General features: G+C 39.4%; 1 protein-coding gene across 3 annotated transcripts in view; it reads right to left on the bottom strand.

Annotated features, from left to right (window-relative positions):
- MCC (MCC regulator of WNT signaling pathway) overlaps window positions 1-21954 on the bottom strand; it is a 367192-nt gene that overhangs the window by 39260 nt on the left and 305978 nt on the right. For all 3 annotated transcript variants that reach the window (XM_073677247.1, XM_073677253.1, XM_073677262.1), the window contains 5 exons: window positions 17312-17401; window positions 17058-17206; window positions 13485-13625; window positions 11286-11386; window positions 7460-7643 (listed from right to left, as the gene is read on the bottom strand). In XM_073677247.1, the coding sequence (XP_073533348.1) occupies window positions 7460-7643; window positions 11286-11386; window positions 13485-13625; window positions 17058-17206; window positions 17312-17401 (665 nt within the window). The remainder of the gene's footprint in view (window positions 1-7459; window positions 7644-11285; window positions 11387-13484; window positions 13626-17057; window positions 17207-17311; window positions 17402-21954) is intronic.

Raw genomic sequence — 21954 nt, 5'->3', positions numbered from 1 at the left:
TTTTTTGGCCAACACGCTTCTTGCGACCCTGTTGGCTATTTGCCATGAAACGCTTGATTATTCAGTGATCACACTTCAAAAGTTTGGAAATTTCAAGACTGCTGCATCCCTCTGCAAGACATCTCGCAATTTTGGACTTTTCAGAGCCCGTCAAATCTCTCTTCTGACCCATTTTGCCTAAGGAAAGGAAGTTGCCTAATAATTAAGCACACCTTATATAGAGTGTTGATGTCATTAGTCAACACCCCTCCTCATTACAGAGATGCACATCACCAGATTTACTTAATTGGTAGTTGGCTCTCAAGCCTATGCAGCTTGGAGTAGGACAACATGTATAAAAGGTATCAAAGTGATCAAAATACGCATTTGCCTAATAATTCTGCACACAGTGTACTGATAGGGAATCTAGATTGGGAGCCCCAATGGGGACAGTGCTCATAATGTCTGGAAAGTGCTGAGGAATATGATGGCGCTATATAAGCAAAGCATAATAATAATAACTTACAGTATTGGCAGGTGGTTTAATAACCACAGCTGGTCGATGTGTGTTTATGTGTGAAACAGTAAAAACTAACCTTCATCTGTGGTATAAGTAAATGAAATAACGTCTTCAATGTTTAAAAGACGGATCCTGGAAGGTGGATACTAACACTTCATCAGATTAATCTGTGAAATGGCAGTCATATGCTAACGAGATACTATGGCACACTTGGTCGTTCATGGAGGAGTTAAATGGTAGCATACAGTTACACTGTGCTACAAAAAAAAATAGTTGAAAGGCAGAAATAATAAACTACACAAAATGTAGTTCCACCATATTTGTATTTTCTTTCCTTGACAATGAAGTAGCACCAAAATGGCATAAGTGATTGTAGAGAAGCATACGCTATTACTGTAAAGATCTGCCTCTTCTGTACGCCGGTACACCCTCAACAGCTGTTAGCAAATACTCGATCGGCCAACAACTATTGCTTCCACCCCCATACACTAGAATGCTCAGTATGGCAGAGTGTGCAAGTATTTTCAATATAGTGACTTATCTCCAGGGAAAACAAAAGGTTTAGACATAGAAATTCACTATGCTTCCTTTCCCTGACTTCATCTTTCGGGAAGGGAGGGGGAGATTGTGTGCCCCCATACACATTAGATGTTCAGCTGTCTTTTGGTTAAGGATTGTTTACACTTTCACTTGTTCGGTCATCCAATTTTCCTTCCAATAAGAAAAAAAAAGCAATCTACGGCTGAACAGATTTCCCAAACACGTAATAAAACGGTCTAAGTGATCACACCTCAGGTAGTTAAATGTCTAGAGAACTTTTTTTTCATTTAGGTGAGATGTCTCTATCATCATCATAATGGTACATATTCCGTAATACTGTCCTGGCATTACCCCCTTTTCACCAAAAATCCTGTAGTTTCAATAATCACTTAATCCCAGTTATGGACACTCTCACTTTCCTGCTGCTCCTTATTTAAGCACATTGTTCTCCAACCTCCACACTTTTCAGAGACGCTTATCACATTACCTGGATACATTGTTATCTGTCTTTTGCACCTTTTCTCCACATTACAGCACAGTACCATTCGCTGGCTAATCCAATACATCTTCCACGTGGTGTCTCTAAACCGCTTAACTCTATTCTAGTCATATTCTTTATAATAGTAACAAAGCCATAATTAATGAAATGAAGGTGCCTTAAATATAAACCTCTAGGCCACTATGCTATAATATGAACCAGGGACAGACTTTTGTTCGTGCACTTTGGCAGAATTGTTTAATAAAAATTCTATTCTGAATTTTGGAAACTGTTCCCTATCCTAATTATTAAAGTGTTCACAGAAAAGCATTCCCTCCCAAAGATGCCAGCAAAGCCCCCTGACACAAGGCTGGAAAAAACGAAACTTCTGCTCCGCTCCAAGCTAGGCCAATGGCTGTCAATCTGTCAACAAGGAGAGCCGAGAAGCATGCGGAGAATAGAATTAACAAAGCCCTGAATCACAAAGAAGAAAATAATTGTGTACGGTCACATGCAGACCTCTGTATCTAACCCCTTCCCTGCTGGATATGCTGTACTCTGCCAACCAGCATACCTCTGGAGAACAGATCAGCCGAATGGGTAAACTGGCTGTAGGCTATCTGCCTTGTCTGCTGCGTGCTCACTCTGGCTGCAGTTCCTGTGCTCACACGCTCATCCAGAATGGCAGGCTCCACTCCAGATTTCAATCCTCTAGCTGTGCCCGACTGATATTGAGCACAACAAAAATATGATGCTTTTACAAATTACTTGGCTTCAAATATCTAGTAGCATTCGCCAACAGGGCTGTGGAGTCGGTGTCCATTTTGGTGGAGTCGGTATAAAATGAACCGACTCCTAAAATATATAATAAATTAAATGTTTTTATAAGAATTTGAGAAAGTTATGAAACGTCCTATAAATGTCTGTTCTGTTCCTGATCTAAGGATCTGGGCTTTTAGTTGAGATGAATCTGTGCTGCACTTTATGTACATGCTCAGTAGTGAGGCCGGGCTGTGTAGTTAGGAGTCAGGGAGGTTTTGGCTTTCCAACTCCACAGCACTCACTACTGAGCGTGTACATAAAGTGCAGCACAGATTCATCTGAACTAAAAGACCAGATCCTTAGATCAGGAACAGAACAGACATTTATAGGACGTTTCATAACTTTCTCAAATTCTTATAAAAACATTTAATTTATTATATATTTTTGGAGTTGGTTCATTTTATACCGACTCCACCAAAATGGACACCGACTGCACAGCCCTGTTGGCCAAGGAGAATGGCTGTTTGTGGAGAGGCTCTAGAGTAGTGCTTCCACACAACATTTTCTTGTGGATTTCTTATAAAATTTGGTAATTCCTAACCGAAGCACACACAGGTTTGGGCTATTATAGAATCATTGCTGTTGTACTTCCTCTACATTTAGAGGAAATTCTACGTCTCTCTGATAAAGGCATTAAAAGGACATAAACATATTTAATTGTACATGAAGGAACAAAAAACTTGCATGAAAGATGTGCAGTAAAAAGTACAGTATACTCACTCACTGATGCCCTTCCTGTGTCCGAACACTCTCTGCTGGTGGGGATATGCATGTTCCAGCTGCAGCCAATCACTGACCACAGCAATTATGTGTTGTACACTGCTGCAGCCAATGATTGACAGCAGTGGTCACATATCCATCCCCATAAGCAGAGGAAGCGGAGAGACCGGTGTGATGTGGTTATCACTTAAAGTCACTATTTATTTATCATGCTTACTAACATCGCGTTTTACAGATATTGTTATAGCTGGTCCCATTGGGACTCAATCTAAATTCCCTATTAGTATGTCTTTGGAGTGTGGGAAGAAACCTGGGGGAGGACTCGGAGGAAACCCACGCAAACACTGGGAGAACATAAGAACTCCTTGTGGATGTTGTCTTTGGTGGGATTTGAACCCAGGACTCCAGCGCTGCAAAGCAACAGCCACCCTACTGCCCAAATTGTCACCATTGACATAGCTATAATTTTTGTGGGAGTAAGGCATATCTAACACCTGAGCAACATTTGATGTTAATATGTCATCAGAAAATCATCTGTTTAAATCTATTTTTACTTACAGTATATATAATTTTTTTTAACAACTTTTAGCAGTATTTTATTTTTATTTTCCATCGTACTCCCTCTCTCTAGAAAGAGAGAGATAGAGTGAAAGAAATATACCGTACATACAACAATTGCAACTACTTGGAATTTTATGGTTTCCAAAGCTAACCTGTTTTGTCATCAAAATTATGTGCATTTACTAAAGGAAGTAATTCTAATATTACATCTAGACTAGGGAATACATGTAAAAGCAATTCCGAAATACATAACCATAAATTCCCCAAGGTGAACCTCTGCTCATTAAAGTAGGAAATTAAATTGTAATCTCCATAGCGACTGTGTATATATTAGGAATCTGAAACTAAAATCAACGTTTCCAATTTATATACTGTATATATTGTAGAGCACATGGAAATTAAAGGGTTTTTTCAAACTAAAAAGAAAAGTCTGCAGTCACTCTGTGGCTGCAGACTGCCGAAATGTGACAGTGTGTGATGCACACACTGTCAGGATTCCTCTGTGTTCCCCGGTGTGAGTGTGCGGTCATGTGACCACATGTATGCGATTTGCATACTTGCGATCACGTGCTGACTAGCCTCATCTTGCTTCTCTGAATAGAAGAGCATTGAAAAGCTGAATGAGACTAGTAGGCATGTGACTGCAAGTATGCAAATCACATACATGTGGTCACGTGACTGCACACTCACACGGGGAACAAAGGGGAATTCTGACAGTGTGCCCACTAAATACTGCCACGATTCGGCAATCACAGAGTGACTGCTGACTTTTCTTCTTACACAAGAAAACTCCTTTAGCTGGCTGGCTTACTTCTTTTTACTAGCACGGGTTGTGGAAAGATCAGTAGTCAATACAGAAAAAATAATGCAGATGATGCAACAAATTTATCATACTGTGTCATAGATTTGGTACATCATGGTAAGTTAGTGACTTACTTTAATCCTGCGCCAGCTCAAGACTCTCTCCGTTTAACCACCCCCACCCCCTCAAAATATTTTGTGAGGCTTAAAACGCATGTAAAACCATGAATTAACATGGGACCTATAGTGCACCCAAATTCTGATATATTTTGAGATTAACATCAATGTGTGTACTGGGTGTAAGTAACAAAAAGATTTAGGCATCTCAACAAATGAGGTCCCATCCTATGAGTTCACAGATACAGAGAATATTGCATTGCAGGCACAATGTAACAGCAATGTAATAGTAAGAAGCCTGTGTTGGCAGTGAATGGGTTACAAGAGCAGCCTATATTTCTCTATATGGATTGCATTAGAAAACAGCCTCATGGATCTCAGGAGGACAGCTAATCATCGGCTGGTTGAGGGTTAGGTCATCCATTAACATGTCTGCCTGGAATGCTGAATGATCTCAGTTATCAGCCAGGGAATAGCATCCCATCATGTCTTGTATTAAGTTGCACAGCTCCTCAAGCATTAATCAGCAGCCGCTGTACTGTTAAAGACAAAAAAAGTCTCATTCTTCCATTTGGCATGAAGTTACGATTATGAAATATTGATGACGACTATTTTCTAACTAAAGATGGTGAAACTCAAATGATTTTCGAATAAACTTTTTATCTCAAATAAAACTACGACTTCTCCCTTTTAAGTAACCGCTTAATAACCAGAATGTCCTGCAGTATTTCTGAATCTGAAGGAGAATTAGCAACACAGGTTATTCACAAAAAGTAACTAAAATGTACAAAATACTTTTATTTATTTTTTTTCAAATAATGCCATTGGGGCTGGAAGGATTCCAGGTTTTTAATAAAATAAAATAGGAAACATGTGTCGACTACTATGCAATAAAAAAAGTAATCAACTTAAGTGTCTCATTAACTAATTAGTAATTCTTCATATCTCATTGATAACGCACTTCAGAAATTAGATCAGTGACTCTGCTAAAAGGCAATTAAATAAAATGGTATTGTGATCTGAATGGTACATGATTGGATAATATGAAAATTATACAATTTCTCCACTGCATGATATTACAGGTCTGGTGAACCATTTTTAATACATCTCGAGCCTGATACAGCATCACAAAACAGTAATATAATCTAGTTTAAGACTCTAATCTGTACCTATATACTACTGCATGTTACGTTCAATATAAATTATTATGAGGGTGTGGTGTCATCTTCCATGTCTTAGTATTTGGTGTAAATATTCTTTGAGAAATCAGAACCCCAGCATGAAATGGTAGCAGCACTGGTAGGCATCATGCCACTATGGTTCTGTCCAAGGGTCGCTGGTTGCCCCATTATAGTTGATATCAATTGAAAAAATCCAAGTAGAGTCATTACAAACCAAAGGGTTACAGCAGTCAGAAACATGAGAATGGGACAGTTATGGCAGATCTCTGACTTATCAGTGAAAAGATTTAATGATTGAAACTGTTGATCTGTCACTATTAAAGATCTATCATTCCCTTTCATTTTCTCCTACCTATCCCGATACCAGGATGGCTACATAGGTGGGACCTGCATATATTACACATTTATGGCATATTAGTGTTCTTTTTTTTTTTTTTTGCCTTATTATGCCAAACTGCTAAATTGTATAGCAACCGTCTTCTATTTCATGTCCTTGAGGTTCACCAAACTTAATATGGATAAAAACCAAAATTCCAGACAAATTAGTGTTTCACGTTAGACAAGTATCAAAATTACCAAACTCTAATCATACCTTCCCTATATAATACAGTGCTTATGCTTTGTAAATTCACATTCAGCTGCGATAAATTAAGTACCCGGTGCCAGTCTTTTAGGCTGCTTTGTCTGTGGTGTTCTCATCTCAGAAATTGGACAATGTTGCCTACTATACCTCTATATACACAAACACCCACTTTCAGTGATCGAGATCCTTAGACTTGCTGTCCAGGGTTTGTTGTATCAAGTGTAAGGTGGCAGTGTTCACACCGTGCAGTAACTGAGGCAGTGACCCAAGCAAGTCCAACATAAGCAGCTTTTATTCAGCAAAACTTACGGGTAAACAGAAAGTCCTCGGGTTCGCAGCTGGGTTAACACAAGTCAATAACAATGGTTGCCGGGGGCAACGGCTGTGCTGGCCGCTCAGAGCCTGATTGGTGCAGAGCCTTCCCAGGCGTGGGTTCAGCTGCTCACAGGCCCGCCGAGCTTTCCTGCTATCCTCCTAGCAGGTCCCACACTGAACAACACTAATCCTTAATGCAGGGTTTTTAAAGGACCTGAGGCAAGAGACATTGGAAAACCCGGGTTGGAGGGAGGAGGCCGCCCCACTGCCTCCTGTAGCCTCCCCCAAGAAATGAAGGCCCTGCCAGGTTTTACTTAATCTGCCTTAGCCAGATAGCCTGACCAGCTCAATGCTCACCTTCATTCCTGCATTGCAGCAGCAGCTGTGTCTGTGACTGCTATGCACTCCAATGGATTTAATAGGTCTCTGTACACATTCTGGGGGATAAATAACGTCCCTCGTATATGATCCCGGTCACTGCCTCACACAAGCCACAATAATTCTTTACCACCGGAAGGCACAAATGCCTGAAACAGTGACAAAATGTATAGGGCAATCTTCTACTCAGGTTTGAGAAATTTGTGCAATTCAACCTGGAAAGGAGTGTTTTTCATAACTAGGATTCACATACTTCATTAATATCCTTTTGATGCTATATTCAGGTGAAATGCTAATTTCTTTTTGGTGCCAGTAAATTCTTTAAAGCAAAAAAAAAAAAAAAAAGTGTGTTAAACTATCAGCAGAGTCACTGAAATGTCATTTTCCACACTGTTAAGATTTGAGGCATATCCATACAATAGGTCATTCAGATAAACATTGAGGGCGTGTATATTAACCCCTACCTTGTATGACTATTTGACGACAGACTTTCCCATGGCTGGACACTACATCCTGTGACCGCAAAGGCACCGCCACAGCTGCCATCCAGTTTCATCAGAAGAGCTTTTGCAGCATTCTCTGCGGTTTTTCTACAATCGTGTGCCCTTTTCAGCATCTGGGTGATGTTCTCATCCCCGGTTTGTTCAGCTTCATCATATAAATCAGAAATATTCATTAGATAAATAACCATGTGACTATGCCAAGCGATCAGATTACATTATATTATATTATACATCCATTTATTGAATGCGGAATTATCACCTGAGAAGTGACAAATTGAAAGAGTAAGAAAACCAAAAACCTGACCAGCACCTCCATATGGTGTGAACAGGTGCACACTGCAATGACTGCATAACATACAATAAAAAGCACAGCAGCACACTGTAAGGGCCAAGACATATGCAAACACTGAGAACATAAGAGCTAAACCGAATCATTGCTAAATAAAATGTACTTACAAAAAATGAAGGCTCTTAGAGCATAAATTGGCCAATTCATGTATGCCCATCAACCACGACAAGGTAGCCTCCGCATGATGGGTATCTATCCTCCTAAACATGCCTCCCTTGAGCTATAAGCCCACAATGTAAATGGGCCCAAACATGCCTCTTTTGGGCTAGAAGCCTACAATTGGCCAATTTATGTGCTAAGAGCCTTCATTTTTTGTAAGTACATTTTATTTAGCAATGATGCAGTTTAGCTCTTATGTTCTCAGTGTTTGCATATGTCTTGGCCCTTAAAGTGTGCTGCTGTGCTTTCTTATTGTAAATTAAAAGAGCAGTCTGGGAACAAATTATAATAATATATACAGACAGACAGATCTATAGATATATATATACAGGGAGCAAGATAGCGTCTACTGCCAACAGGTCTGTGAGTGGATGTTTCACCATGGTACACCTGAAAAAGGCTCCAGCACTGAGGAATGATTGGTGATGGGCGGGAGGTTTGGCTGGAGTTAGAAGGGCAGCAAAGCTGCTCATAACTTTCTGGCTGTGGAGAACCTCTGAACCTTAGGTCTGGGTGAAGGATCTGTAGGAAAGGGCCTACGAAGCCTGGATGTCAGGTGTATGAAAATTTCTGTTTGTTTCTGTTTCCATTACCTGGCAAATTCTATGAAGTTAAAAAAAACTTCATTTGTTTAAGACATTTCATGCCTGTGTGAATACACACACACACGAAAAATATATAAAAACAAGATGCCTATCTGGATGTCACTTTAATGAGCCCCCAAGCCCCAGTTGCCTTTATTTTCCATTTTTATCTCCCTTAGATCCCCCTGGAGCCACCCTTGTACTTTGTTATTGTTTACGTCCTGAACTTCCTGCCAGCTCTTCCTCTGTGTCTCCAAACTACATTTCCCAAGAGGCAGACCTGTATGTACCACATAGCTCCCACACTCCCACTTTACATACTCATCCACTCCACCTACAAAGCACCATCTTGAGACTCCTATACTGTCTGAAGATGGATAACTTACTGCACAAAGTTTCTTAATTCCAATATTCCTCCCACTTCATGTAGTCTGTAGTGATGATCAAGTAATGTTTCATCAACCATTTCGGCAAGCACGCTTGGGTGCTCGCTGAGTATTTTGTCGAACAGTCAATCTCTGCATGTGTTACAGCTGTCTAACAGACGTGACACTTGCACACGCGGCAACAATAAAAGAAATGGCGAGCATGCCAAAATACTCGGTGAGCACCCGAACGTGCTCGCCAAAAGGGTTAATGAAACATACTCGATCATCACTAGTAGTCTGTACTATTCTGAGACTCTCCTGTAGCAAGTAATGTTACAGGTGCTGACACTGGTACCACACAGACTCGGTGTGCTGTAGGAGAGCAATGAGTCACATAATGTAGTCATTTATTCTAATGTAATCCAGCACTCTGGACACCAAGCTCCATTGTTTCTGGCTAAAGTAACAAGCTGATAAGATTACATGTTCTGTGTGGCGCCTGCAATGTCAGTGTCCTCTCTTTGTGCACATCTCCAGTCACTCACAGCTTGCTGAGGATCACAGTCCATGACCCATGAAATCACCATTCAGAGCTGCTGGCTGAGCTGTTCAGACAGGAAATTATGTGTTTTCAACGACTGCAGCAGAAGTATGGAGCGAACACATATGACCGCTCAGGAACACAGCAGAATTTTAACAGCATGTAAAGTGTGAAGCTTCTTCATAATTGATAGGATTTACAATGTTTTAATAATCCGTGAGCCCAGAAAACCACTTTAATAGGCATGTTAGATAATCAAATACTCAAACGTATATTAATCGTATATGTAAGGATAGAAAACAACACAAAAGACCATTTAAACAAATACTACAAAAATTATTTTTAATCAGAAGTGTATTATAAATGCTCAGATCTTAAAGCGAACCAGTCACCTGGTTTGACCGATATGAGATAAGCCCACCACCTTTCAGCTCTGATATACAGTGTTCTGTAATGCTGTATTATCTCCCCCAACCCAACCTGCAAGACAAGAAAAACAGTTTTTATTATACTCACCTGTGGGGTGCAGTTGGGTCCGAGGGGCAACTCCCTTCTTCTTGCGATGCAGTCCTCCTTCTTGTTTCGTGTGGATGACATGTCCCGTACGTAATCCACACAGTCTCCCCGGCATCGCACTCCTGCGCAGGGGTACTTTTCTGCCCTGAAAAGGGCAGAGCTAAGTACTGCAGTGCGCATGTACTGGGAAAGGTCAAAGAGTTCCGGCGCTTGCGCACGGCAGTAGTTTACAATGCCCTAGCCAGGGCAGAAAAGTACGCCTGAGCAGAAGCATGATGCCAGGGACACTGTATGGATGACATAGGACATGTCATCCACACGAAGCACAGAAGGAGGGTGGCATCACAAGAAGAAGGGAGGCGTCGGACCAGGACCAGCGACGCCTCTCGGACCGGACGGCCCCCCAGGTGAATATAATAAAAGCTCTTTTTCTGGTCTTGCAGGTAAAGTTGGGGGCATATACAACATTATAGAATGCTGTATGTCAAGCCTGAAAGATGGTGGGCTTATCTCATATCGGTCAAACCTGGTGACAGGTTCCCTTTAACCATAGGAGCACCAGACTTTTTGGACCATGCCATGGTTGATTACATAAATTGTGATGTAAAAGCAACACTACTGAACTGGCACATCAATATGCATTTTACAAAAATAATCAAAAGACAAACTATTTCAATATCTTATTTTTTCCAGACAAGTCTCTGTAATCACATGGGGGGTATTTTATATAGTTTGCTGCAGGCTTTACAAGTTGCAGTTAACATTACAATTTTAATTCAATGGTGAAAATTTCTGCAACATTGCATTACTGGATTATAGTTAACATATGATTCTGCATCAAAGAATACTCGAGTGCGGCCTTCCTCGTTTCACTTGAGTACTACCATGTGGATTGGGACGATGAATCAGGTTCCATTAGAAAGCATGAACCCACTGGATATTTTGATCCCTGGCATACGGTCACTTCATTTATTTAGATGCACATTGAATGCAAGGTGAACGACAGATCATTAATCACATGGCTATATGTTTACATGCCAATGTATAGATATAAAGACCCAATGGGACACCATTACTACTGTCAATTGCAGCATGAATTATAACATGTCAATGCTTTGGCTGGCTTCCGTGTTTCAGATTCAGGCAAAAAGTCAGTCACAGCCAAGGAAATGTTGTGCAATTGACCATAAATGTTGGAGCATGAAGGTACACAATAAATAGTATGTTATCTGACAGAGATTTCAGGTTTGTGATGGAGAATAATTCTTACCTACAGTTCCAACTCCAGCAGCTCTGAACTGTCCCAGAATGAGAGACTGCTCACTTTCTGCAAGCGACAGCAATAATTCATATGCCTCGATACACTGCTCACTAAACCATAGGAAGAAGGGAAATACCAAATCAATATCTTAGACCAGCTACTGTACATCATCTTAAGACAAACACAGAGGATCTTGACATCTCAAAGGTAGCACTTAATTCTCTGACCCATTGCTGACCTTAAATCTCTGCTGCATTATAAAAGTTGATCGGTGCTACATGCCATCTGTGATTAAACTTGAGAATAAAGGAGATATAAAAAGCAAAGGACTTGTAACGAAAAGGATAAGCTCGCATGTCTTCTACGGCAGAGAAAATAAACAAAATCCCTGTGACATAGATCACTAACGTCAGATTTCAGAAAACTTATGTACTAGCTGGGGCATAATTTTCTTCTTGGATTATCATACTACGTCAAAGGTGAATGGGAAAATTATCAGACAGGTTATCTTCAGGCCAAGGGCAAAATAAAAAAGACACATACATTAAATTAATGAAATGAAAAAATCTTGGGGCTTTTGAGGCGAATGTACGGAGTTGTAAAGAGACCTGGCAGACAACATGACATCTAACATAGCGGAGAGGCCATAGTTAACCAGAGTGACAACTGAAAAAGCGTTCTTGGATAAATCAATCAGATAAAATATCTAATAAAACATAATGTAAATATAATATGATGTTATTACAAGCAACCAACAAAAATCTAAAGGTGTTTGTGAATGTGGGCCTGTCCCCTTATAGCCCTTGTGCTTCCACATACCCATCTATCGTTCCAATTATCAACACTATAAAATTTAGATGGCTGCCAGACGAGATCGTTTGGTCGGCAGATCTCTCCCATACATAGGAGAGCTCACTGTGCGGAGGCGGTGGCTAAGCTCAAGAGGACATCAGGATCGGCAGTCTAAAATCAGACAATGATGGTCCTTATCTCCCAGACAATCATCTGTTGGAGGACCCTTAAACTTTAGACTGTTGAACCAGTTGAAATTGTGGGATTTGGCCAGCGTTAAACTCATGTGTATGGGTGAACTTTTAGTTGACATCTGAACTACTGAGGATCGTGTGATGTCTGGGTATAGCACTCAAATATCATACTGATTACTCTAGTAATCTATTGGAGCAATAGGTAGTATTATACCTTTCTCCACCCCATAGTGGTGCAGTCTTCCATTAACGGGTTAACTCCTTTTCATAGTATAGTGCAGGGGTCCCCAACCTGTGGCTCTGTGGCCTATGAGGTGTGGCTCGTGGCTGTCTGCAGCTTGGTGAATTAGCACCAGGTCTAGCAAACACCTATGAAGAGCAGATCTCCAAATGTTTTGTGAGTAGCCCCACACAGAAGAGCAAATCTGAATGCACATATTCTGGCCTTGGGGATTTAGAGATAAATTAAGTATAGTAATCTAGGGATAGGATGATGCTTCCAGTCAAAGGAGATGCTTTAAACTGGATGTGATAGCATTGTGGGAGTGCTTGATGTGAGAATACTGAATCATGGCAAGGTGCGAACCCCTGGATGTAAGTATATGACTCCATGTGATTTTTGTGGGAAGCTGTGGCTCTCATAACGGTAATGGGGACTTTGGGTGCATCTACTTTGAGGGGTTGGAGGCAGGCTATCACTATTCCGAGTAGGGGGTGTAGATGTGGCTCACAACCCTTTCTCAGAGCTGAATGCGTCTCTCTTGGTAAGGAAGGTGGGGGCCACTGGTATATGAGTAATTTACTGATCGCTGTGAGCCAGGCTTTGCAGAGCATGTGCACCTCCACTCTATCGAAAACAGGGCTCGCAGAACCCAGTTTCGGGGTTTCAAATCCCCGTTCCTGGGACCACTGGAGGATTAAGAGATATCTCTTATTCCCAAATTTGTAAGTTAACAAAAATGGTGCCATAAACCATTGCTGAAACCAAATGCCAGCTTGGTTTCAACAAAATCCAGCAGTTCAGATATATGTTACATGGAGTTGTGTATAATCCAAGATGTAAAGTGACTTTTTTTAAATACCGCAAATGGACTCTAGTTTGTACCTTTTACCGTATATTTTCTGATGCTTTATAGATCTAATATAAACTAGACTTTTAAAGCCCTGCATACATAGTTCTATTTCTAACATAGGAACAGGCTAATTGGTGAGCGGTACGTACCTGTACTGTAGAGCCAGCCTCAGGGCAGTAGCGTTCGACTCGTACTTCCCCACCAGCATGCTCATTCTTTCGGCATTGCTCTTACACTCCTCCAGTGTTATCGTCAACAAATCATTCTGGGATTTTAAGTGCTCAATTCGACTGCAGAGAAAAGATCAATATTTTTATCCTGCCATGTAAATCACAGCTTGTTTTTCTACTTTTCCAGAAGACTGCACTGCACTGAGAGCAATAAATATAGCAGAGTATGCGGAACCTGAGATCAATAAGCACTTAGGTGCAATAATCATAATTATACTGGCCTATTGTTGAGGAGCACAGCTCACCATAATCTCTGGAAAAATAATGCATTGTACTATTGTACGTTTTCTCCTCTCATACAATAATGTGTTACGATTAATATTTAATTGGCTGGTGTGTGTTTGTAGTGTAAACCATCTAAAAACAATAACTGGCACTCAGAGAGCTTGTTGTGGAGCTAAATACTCTACAACAGGTCATACGTTACACAACATGCCTAGGGATAACAGTTATAGTCTTTAGTCTATCTTACAATAGGTCCCAATAGCTCCATCTATATAAAAGCAAGGCGACCTGCATATTTACTGACGCGAGCCCCATACAAAATCCTCCATTGTGTACTGCAGTCTAAGGCTGGCGCTACATGACTGCTTCAGAGCTGCAGCTCGGTAGTAAAATGAAACTCAAAAAACTGCTAAGTTCCAGATACGTCACATGCAAGTTGCATTGAAGTCTATGATAAGTGAGATCTGTGGACCTTGCGACCATGCCAGAAAATCAAACAGATTTGGAAAAATATGATTTCTTGTGTTGCAACACAGTCGCAAGTCAGGAACTACTTAGATGCAATGTTGCAATTCAAAACCACAATCTTAATTTTGCGCGACACATGTTGCCATGTAGCCCAAGTATAATTGTTGCTTGAAGAATATCCAATAAAAAATTACCTGTCAAAAAAGGTCAATTTGCATCCCAGCTCAACACATGCAGAAATTTCAGTGTAATGGCCAAGGTTGCCTTACCAATGTCATCTGACCCTACTTTTTCATAGAAATTTATGAAAGCCCAGTCTAACCTTTAATTCCAGTTTAAAAGTAGCTTTTACTAAAACACTGGGTAAATTCAAGCTGCCAGGAAAAATAACAAGATGGCATTATCTAAGTGAGCAGATACCTGCCAACGTTTCGGTCTCTTCTGCATTTGGCATGGTTTGGGGCATCGCTTAATATGGCTCAATTCTCCCTATAAGAACCCTGCTGTATCAATTATACAAGCTGTGCATGAGTTGCTATAAGAGCTCCGCACAACTCCTACAAATAATGCAATAGCCGCACACACTCTGTATAGTCATTAGCTCTCTTCTGAGGATAAACCTTTAAATCTTCTCATTTCTTCTTACCGGTAACCCAGATGGTACAGTGATATGGTTCTCACTGACAGATTAGGAGCAGATTTATTGCTGCTCAAGAGAGCTTTTCGGATGTTCTCTACCTGTATATTACTGATTGCTAGACACAATAGCTTGTTGCATCTGGAATGCGTGCAAAGGTTTCCAAAGAAGCGGCTCTCTGGGAATAAGGGCGCAATGTTTTTCCCTTTACAGTTACATTTGCTCTCTCCAGTAAACTGAAGTGATATTACTCCGAGCGCAGAAAGCAACAGATCTACTCGGCAATTACTGGGCATATTTCTTCAGTATAAGGGAAAAATCTGTGCTCGCTAAATGTCATTAGAGAATTTATTTTTTTTCCAAACAAACAAATATTTTCCGGTTGACATTCTTTCCAATATTTGCAATTTATTAAAGCACATAAGCCCAGACCAGGAATAAAGAGCTATTTCTCTATTCTCTTAAGAATGTCATTTGGCAACAGATTGAAAAAATTTATTAAGGTGATTTTTCCAGTTTACAACCAGTCGTCTTAAGCCCTCCTGGCACTTATACTGGCACAATTGTTATGTTTGTTTCAGTCGTAGGAGGAGGAGAAGCATTAAAGCCGCACTCAATTTCAGTGAACATCACCAAGTACAACAGAGTGCATATTCCCCATAAGGTGCGCAATACACTGCTCGCTGTACGCTGGCAGAAAATATACTTCTCCCACACTTGTATTTCTAGTATGACACTAAGAACCAGGGTAAAAAAAAAATAATTTTCATTTAATATTATATATATACACATTATACATACATATATACATATACACACACATCTCTATACACACACACATAATATATAGTAATGTAGTGTAAACACTGCTCTTGAAGCTCATCAAGAGAATGCCAAGAGTGTGCAAAGCAGTCATCAAAGCAAAAGGTGGCTACTTTGAAGAACCTAGAATATAAGACATATTTTCAGTTGTTTCACACTTTTTTTGTTAAGTATATAATTCCACATGTGTTAATTCATAGTTTTGATGCCTTCAGTGTGAATGTACAATTTCCATAGTCAAGAAAATACAGAAAAATCTTTAAATGAGAAGGTGTGTCCAAACTTTTGGTCTGTACTGTATATATATAAATAAATACACAGACATCTATATCTTGAGAGTCCCACTTTAAGGGTAGGATCACTTGACCATATTTTCAGTACCAGCACTCTCCGTGACAAACTGACAGCACTTGGACCAATGTTATTCAATGATGCAGTGCAGATGAGCGAATTTTTTTTCACTGACGATATCGCACCATGTTCTAGTAGCTCCCAGGTGTTGGATGAGACTCACCCATTAAAGTCTATGGGTGCACAAAAAAAAAATTGGATGTCATACAGAGCCACACTACAGTACCCATTTTTTTATGGATTCATTGCAATTCTTTACATGGGCAACTGTAAATGGTCTTGGAAATGATTAGTAACTGCTGCTGTAAAAAAAAAAAAAAAAAAAAAGAAAAAAACAACAAAAAAAAAAACCAGCATGCACACGGATGATAAGCGAGAAAAAAAAATTCTGTGTTTTCTGGATGAAACTGATAATTTTTTTATACAGTTGCATGAACTTGGCTAGAGTGAAATACAGACTAAAACAAGGAGCTGCTTGTATGTATAAATCACATCACCAGGGGATTCTTAAAAGGCGGCACAATTCTTATCAGGTTTTACAAGTTCATCTTTATTTTGTGCTGGGTAAACTTTTGCTTTACTTTGCTTGTAGTAAACTTGAGTTGAATGACATATTTGACTCCCAGGCAGAACAGTGCTGACACACTGCACTCCTATACATGTAGTGTATGGTACTGAGGACATGTACATATAACTAAATCTATCCACAGCCTTCTTGTCTGAAAATATTATTTGCATTATTCTTTTATATTTTTCATATTTGTATGTCAGTTTTTAGTTACTTGCTACCATACGGAATATTAAATGTGAATAAAAAATATGAATTTGTATTACAGATCCATTTTTTTTTTCATTTACCAGCTATGATGGTGACACTGAATTAAGCTTGCTGTGTATAAATTTAAGTGCCCTATAAATAGATGGAAACATACAGATATGTGCATGAACGAGCCTGTAGACATATAATTGCTCTCTTTTTGGCTTCTTACCTGTTTAGCCTCTCAGTCTCTACCTCAAACTCTCTAATTTTGCTCTCAGATATGGCAGAACCATGAGAGTAAAGTGTCTGGAAGATCTCTTGGATATTGGAGCAGTCTTGTAAGGAATGGGCCAGGTGTTCAGCCACACTGCTTGACACCTACAATACATGCCAAGGTTTTATAAAAATGGTTATATAAGCAGCTGTCCTAAATAGGAGAAAGAAGAGCACAGATGTTACTGGATACTCTCACTATACACTCACTCCTATGCTGCTGATCTCTGAGCCAAGGATTGGTCTCTCTGATGAAGACGACTCTGACCTGGTCTTCGACAACTTCACACGCTCTGCAATCTTCAAGAGAAATGAACATACACCATTATTACATACACAGCAATGTATGGTACCTAAATAGTATACAGGTTGTTCTCAAACATGTCCATATACCTGAGAAAACTCTTGTCTGAGTGTCCATATTCTCTACGGAGAAAGTGGAGTAAGCCACTGTCAGAAGATCCTGTCAGCGGCTTATCTATCCGAAGAACAAAGGATCATGGCCCCAATTCATCAAGACCGGTGGTTCATGCCATTCTTGATGACGGGGTGTGCTGGAGTCAGACACTCCTGATTCATGAAGAGGCACATGTCTGCTGATGAATCAGGAGCATCAGATGAGTGGTGCACACCACAAGTCCTACTCCAGCCCTTGCTGGAGATCCTGGGATCAAATTCCACCAGAGTTTGTATGTTCTCCCCATGTTTGTGTGGGTTTCCTCTGGTTTCCTCCCACACTCCAAAGACATACTGATAGGGAATGTAGATTGTGAGCCCCAATGGGAACAGTAATGATAATGTTTTTAAAGCGATATGGAATATAATGGTGCTATATAAGCAAAGCATAATAATAATAATAATAAAGTACACAGTATGACCATGTTCAACAGCAACTGGTTCAATATACCCTATCTATGCATTACATAGGCATCTAATATAAACATGCATGGAGCAGTCCCAAGTTAGCTTCAAATATGACTCTGCGCCACAAGACAACATTTTAATTTTTCAGATATCGATGAGTGTTTTTCAAAGTAGTAGAGTAGAATGAAAAACAGTAGGAAGACAAAAAAAAAGGGGGTGGGGGTTGACAAAAGGATATGAATTCTCTTTGTAACATAAAGATCTAATCTCTAGAAGATACTTACTTTTCTTTTTTAAATTAACATTATAGTCAACTAGGAGGGGAGGCCAGATCAGATTTGACTGCTGTATATTGAGATCAAGCAAGAAAAACTTTAGTTCACCTTCGTTCTCTTCAGCCACCAGAGTTTCCATGCGCATGACATAACCTATTATAGAAACCCACTCTCTAATAGAACAAACTTCCCTTGATTTCCAATGATGTGAGATTACTGTACTTACTTGCCAAAATTGTCTAAAAATCCCCTTCTTTTAAAACTACTATTGGAGTCGATCCAAGAATCAGGGATAAAAGAGCAATATGATGAGTGGGTGTGATGCAAGCACTAGAGACCCGGAGGTATGCTTGAAACAGATCTTACCACTGGACGTAGAGCTGAGCACCAAATATGAAGCATCGCTCCAGTCTCCACATTACAACCTGAGTATGTGCAATACATTTGGACAGAATTTGTGCATCTGTATCATGTAGAGAGCATTTTAACATTTGCCATGCCGTTTGTTTGAGTAAAAGCTAGAAGTAAATTAAGAAGGAATGGAAAATATAAAAAGAAAGAACTTCCTCCTGTTGGATCCACTTCTGGCATTCACAACAAATCTGCATTAAAAACTACAATGATTTTTTGTGACTTTTTTTATACCAAAAACACTGACACACACTACACTGTGTAATGTATGTAATTAGGACAACTGAAAAAATCCCTGTCTTATTTAGTAACAATAGCTCTGGCCCTTAACCCTACAATGCGTATCGGGGGAATTTTAGGCCCCGGTGCTTACTTTTTTGCTATTATCTGCCAAATTACTTTAGTTAGAATTTTGAAACTCTAGGTATTCCTCAAGTATGTCATTGTTGGTAATGTCCAGTTGTTCATATCATTTTTTTGATAGGCATTTTGGTGTGACAATGCTTTTTTGGGGAAAACCACATCTGTACGGAATGGGGGCCTTTTAGGCCCCTGCTATTTTTATCGTGTACTCAGCAGTGTTTGTGTCTCCAGTTACTTTATTTGTAGTCAGGGTTGCTGGTGGAGGGGCCAGGGGGTGGATCATGACATGTGAGGATGTCATGTGATTTTGGGAGGGAGTGATAAGGCCTAGAAGGAAGACGTATCGCTTCTGCAAAAAATAAGTCCTGAAAAATATCGCAAAAGAGGAACTTTAGGTATATATTGGACTTTTACTGCTGGCAGGGAGTCAAAAATCGTATGATGTTCCAATCAGAGAATTATTTCTGAACCCACTTTCTGATCCACGCTATAAAGTGACAATGGCAGTGGACAGAGATGAGGAAATTAGAAGAAACATTCAATTTTATGAAAAGCAAACTAGTGTGTGAGGTTCCAAACAGACAAATTAGCCCCTATCAGTTATATCTGTAACATATTTATCAAAAATTGCACCAAACTTTACAATCCAAGTACTAATGTTACAGTAGATGAGCAACTTGTACCCTTCAGAGGACGTTGCAAGTTCATACAATACATGCCCAGTAAACCAGCCAAGTATGGAATAAAAATCTTCTGGATGCGTGATTCTGCAAATTATTATGACATAAATGGGCTTATCTACTGTGGCACCAGTACAGAAAGATCTAGGGTCTAGATTGTGAAAACACTTGCTGTACCAATATACAATTCAGGTAGAAACATTACCATGGACAATTATTTTACCAATGTTGCACTGGGCAATTTTCTGCTTGAAAAAGCGGTTACACTTGTTGGTACTATGAAGCCAAACCGACGAGAAATTCCTCAAGCAATGAAACACAATTTACAGCGAGCACTTAATGAGAGTGTCTTTGGTTTCAACAACAAAGTGACATTGGTATCTGACAAAGCGAAGAAGGAGAAATCCGTTATATTACTCAGTACCATGCATTATGATTGCAGTATTGACAGCAATGACATGAAATTTAAACCAGAAATCATCCTGCATTACAATAAAACTAAAGGAGGTGTAGACAAAATGGATGAAATGGTGGGAGAATATTCATGCTAGAGGCAAACAAGACGTTGGCCTGTAGTAATTTTTTCAAATATGCTTGATGTAGCAGCCCTGAATTCATTCATTATTTGTACAGAAATTCATCCAGAATTCCATGCAAAGAGGAAGGACAGGAGACGCCTATTCTTGAAGGACCTTTGCCATGAACTTGTAATGCCTCACATGATAGAGCGAAGCAACATGAAATGCTTGCCAAAGCAAACTAAAGAAGCAATGAAAAGGTGTTGCGTACAGTTTCAGGATATTCCAGGGCCAGGAGAAAGAAAACAAAAGGTGTTGTTTCATTTGTCCAAGAAACTTAGAGAGGAAAACTGAGCAATATTGTATCACTTGTGGGGAAAATGTCTGTAAAGAACGTTCTTCAGAAAAGATAACATGTGAAAATTGTTTGGAAGACCAATAAAATTAAAAAGAAAAAGTTAGAAAAGAAATGTAGCTGCAGCTAGTTTACTCTAGATTTATATACCTTTGTGTGTTTTTCATATCTTTGTTTGAAATTTTGAAATAAACTTGTAAAAGTTATTTTTGTGAGTTTCTCCATATGATTTGCACGGGGCCCTAAAAGGCCCCCGTAACGTAAAAGTGTAGATTTGTAACGTCACGCATTCTAGGGTTATAGAGACCGACGATGGGGCTTTTTGCTGTCTTACTATTCAGGAGCTGTGTTAGACTTCCTGCTTCCAAGCTAGGAAATACTGCTGTGTAGAAGGGACAATGGGAGTGTACAACATGAAAAATATTGTTTCGTTGCATAATTGGATACCTTGGAGAAATCACCACGTTTGGGATTCTCTTTTTGTAAATTTATAACTAAAAAAGATAAATTGATATTATTGTATGGACCAGCAAGTTGACAGAACAGCTGAACAGGCCAAATCCTGCCAAACATGACAGTGGCATCTAAGTTTTTGGACTGCTCTCTGTCATCCGATTGCCAAACATATTGCCAAGTATTTTAAAGTTATAAAGAGTAAAAAAAACAAAAAAACACTCCAAAGTTAAAAAGTAATTTTTACTACAAAGTGAATGTCATAAAAACTAAACCTAAAAATACACAACAGTGGAATTGCAAGGTTTAATTTTTAAATTTCACTACACAATGAATATTTTTACATTTTCCAATACATGATTTGGTTAAATAAAACTTGTACCACAAAGAACAAGCTCTCATTTGGCTGGCAACCAAACAAATAAAAATAGTTATGGCTCTTGGAAAACAAGAATGAAAAAACTAGAGCACTAAATTGAAAAAAGCTGTTTAACCAATTCATGACCGGGCCATCTAACCCCACTTCCTGACCAGGCACATTTTCGGCTTTTATAGTACATGTGCTATTAATGGCTCTGTGATTTTGTTTCTCATTCGAATATTAAAAATAATTTTTGAGTCTTTATTCCACGACACATGGGGCTTCATTTTTATGGGATTTTTATATATCTTTTTTTTTTCTTTTTGCTGATAATATGGGGAAAATGTAAAGAAAAAATAGGAGATGTCTAATATTCACTTTTGTATGGTCACAAAGGACCTGTAAAACATTTCAAAATGAACCCCCCTTTATGTAGAAATTATTTTTATATATTGGACACTTTTTAAGGGGGCATGGCTGGAAACAGATTTAGACTAACAGTGTCCTTTTTTTAGTTTACTTTTTTACTTACATTTTTTTTTCTATTTTAGTTTTGCTAATTTTATTTCTTTC

Source organism: Phyllobates terribilis, unplaced genomic scaffold (genome assembly GCF_046119375.1).
Source record: "Phyllobates terribilis strain yellow unplaced genomic scaffold, ASM4611937v1 Scaffold_1__5_contigs__length_1240528914, whole genome shotgun sequence".
Classification (NCBI taxonomy): Eukaryota; Metazoa; Chordata; class Amphibia; order Anura; family Dendrobatidae; genus Phyllobates; species Phyllobates terribilis.
Note: the sequence above shows the minus strand (reverse complement) of the source record. Positions and strands in the feature narration are given on the sequence as shown.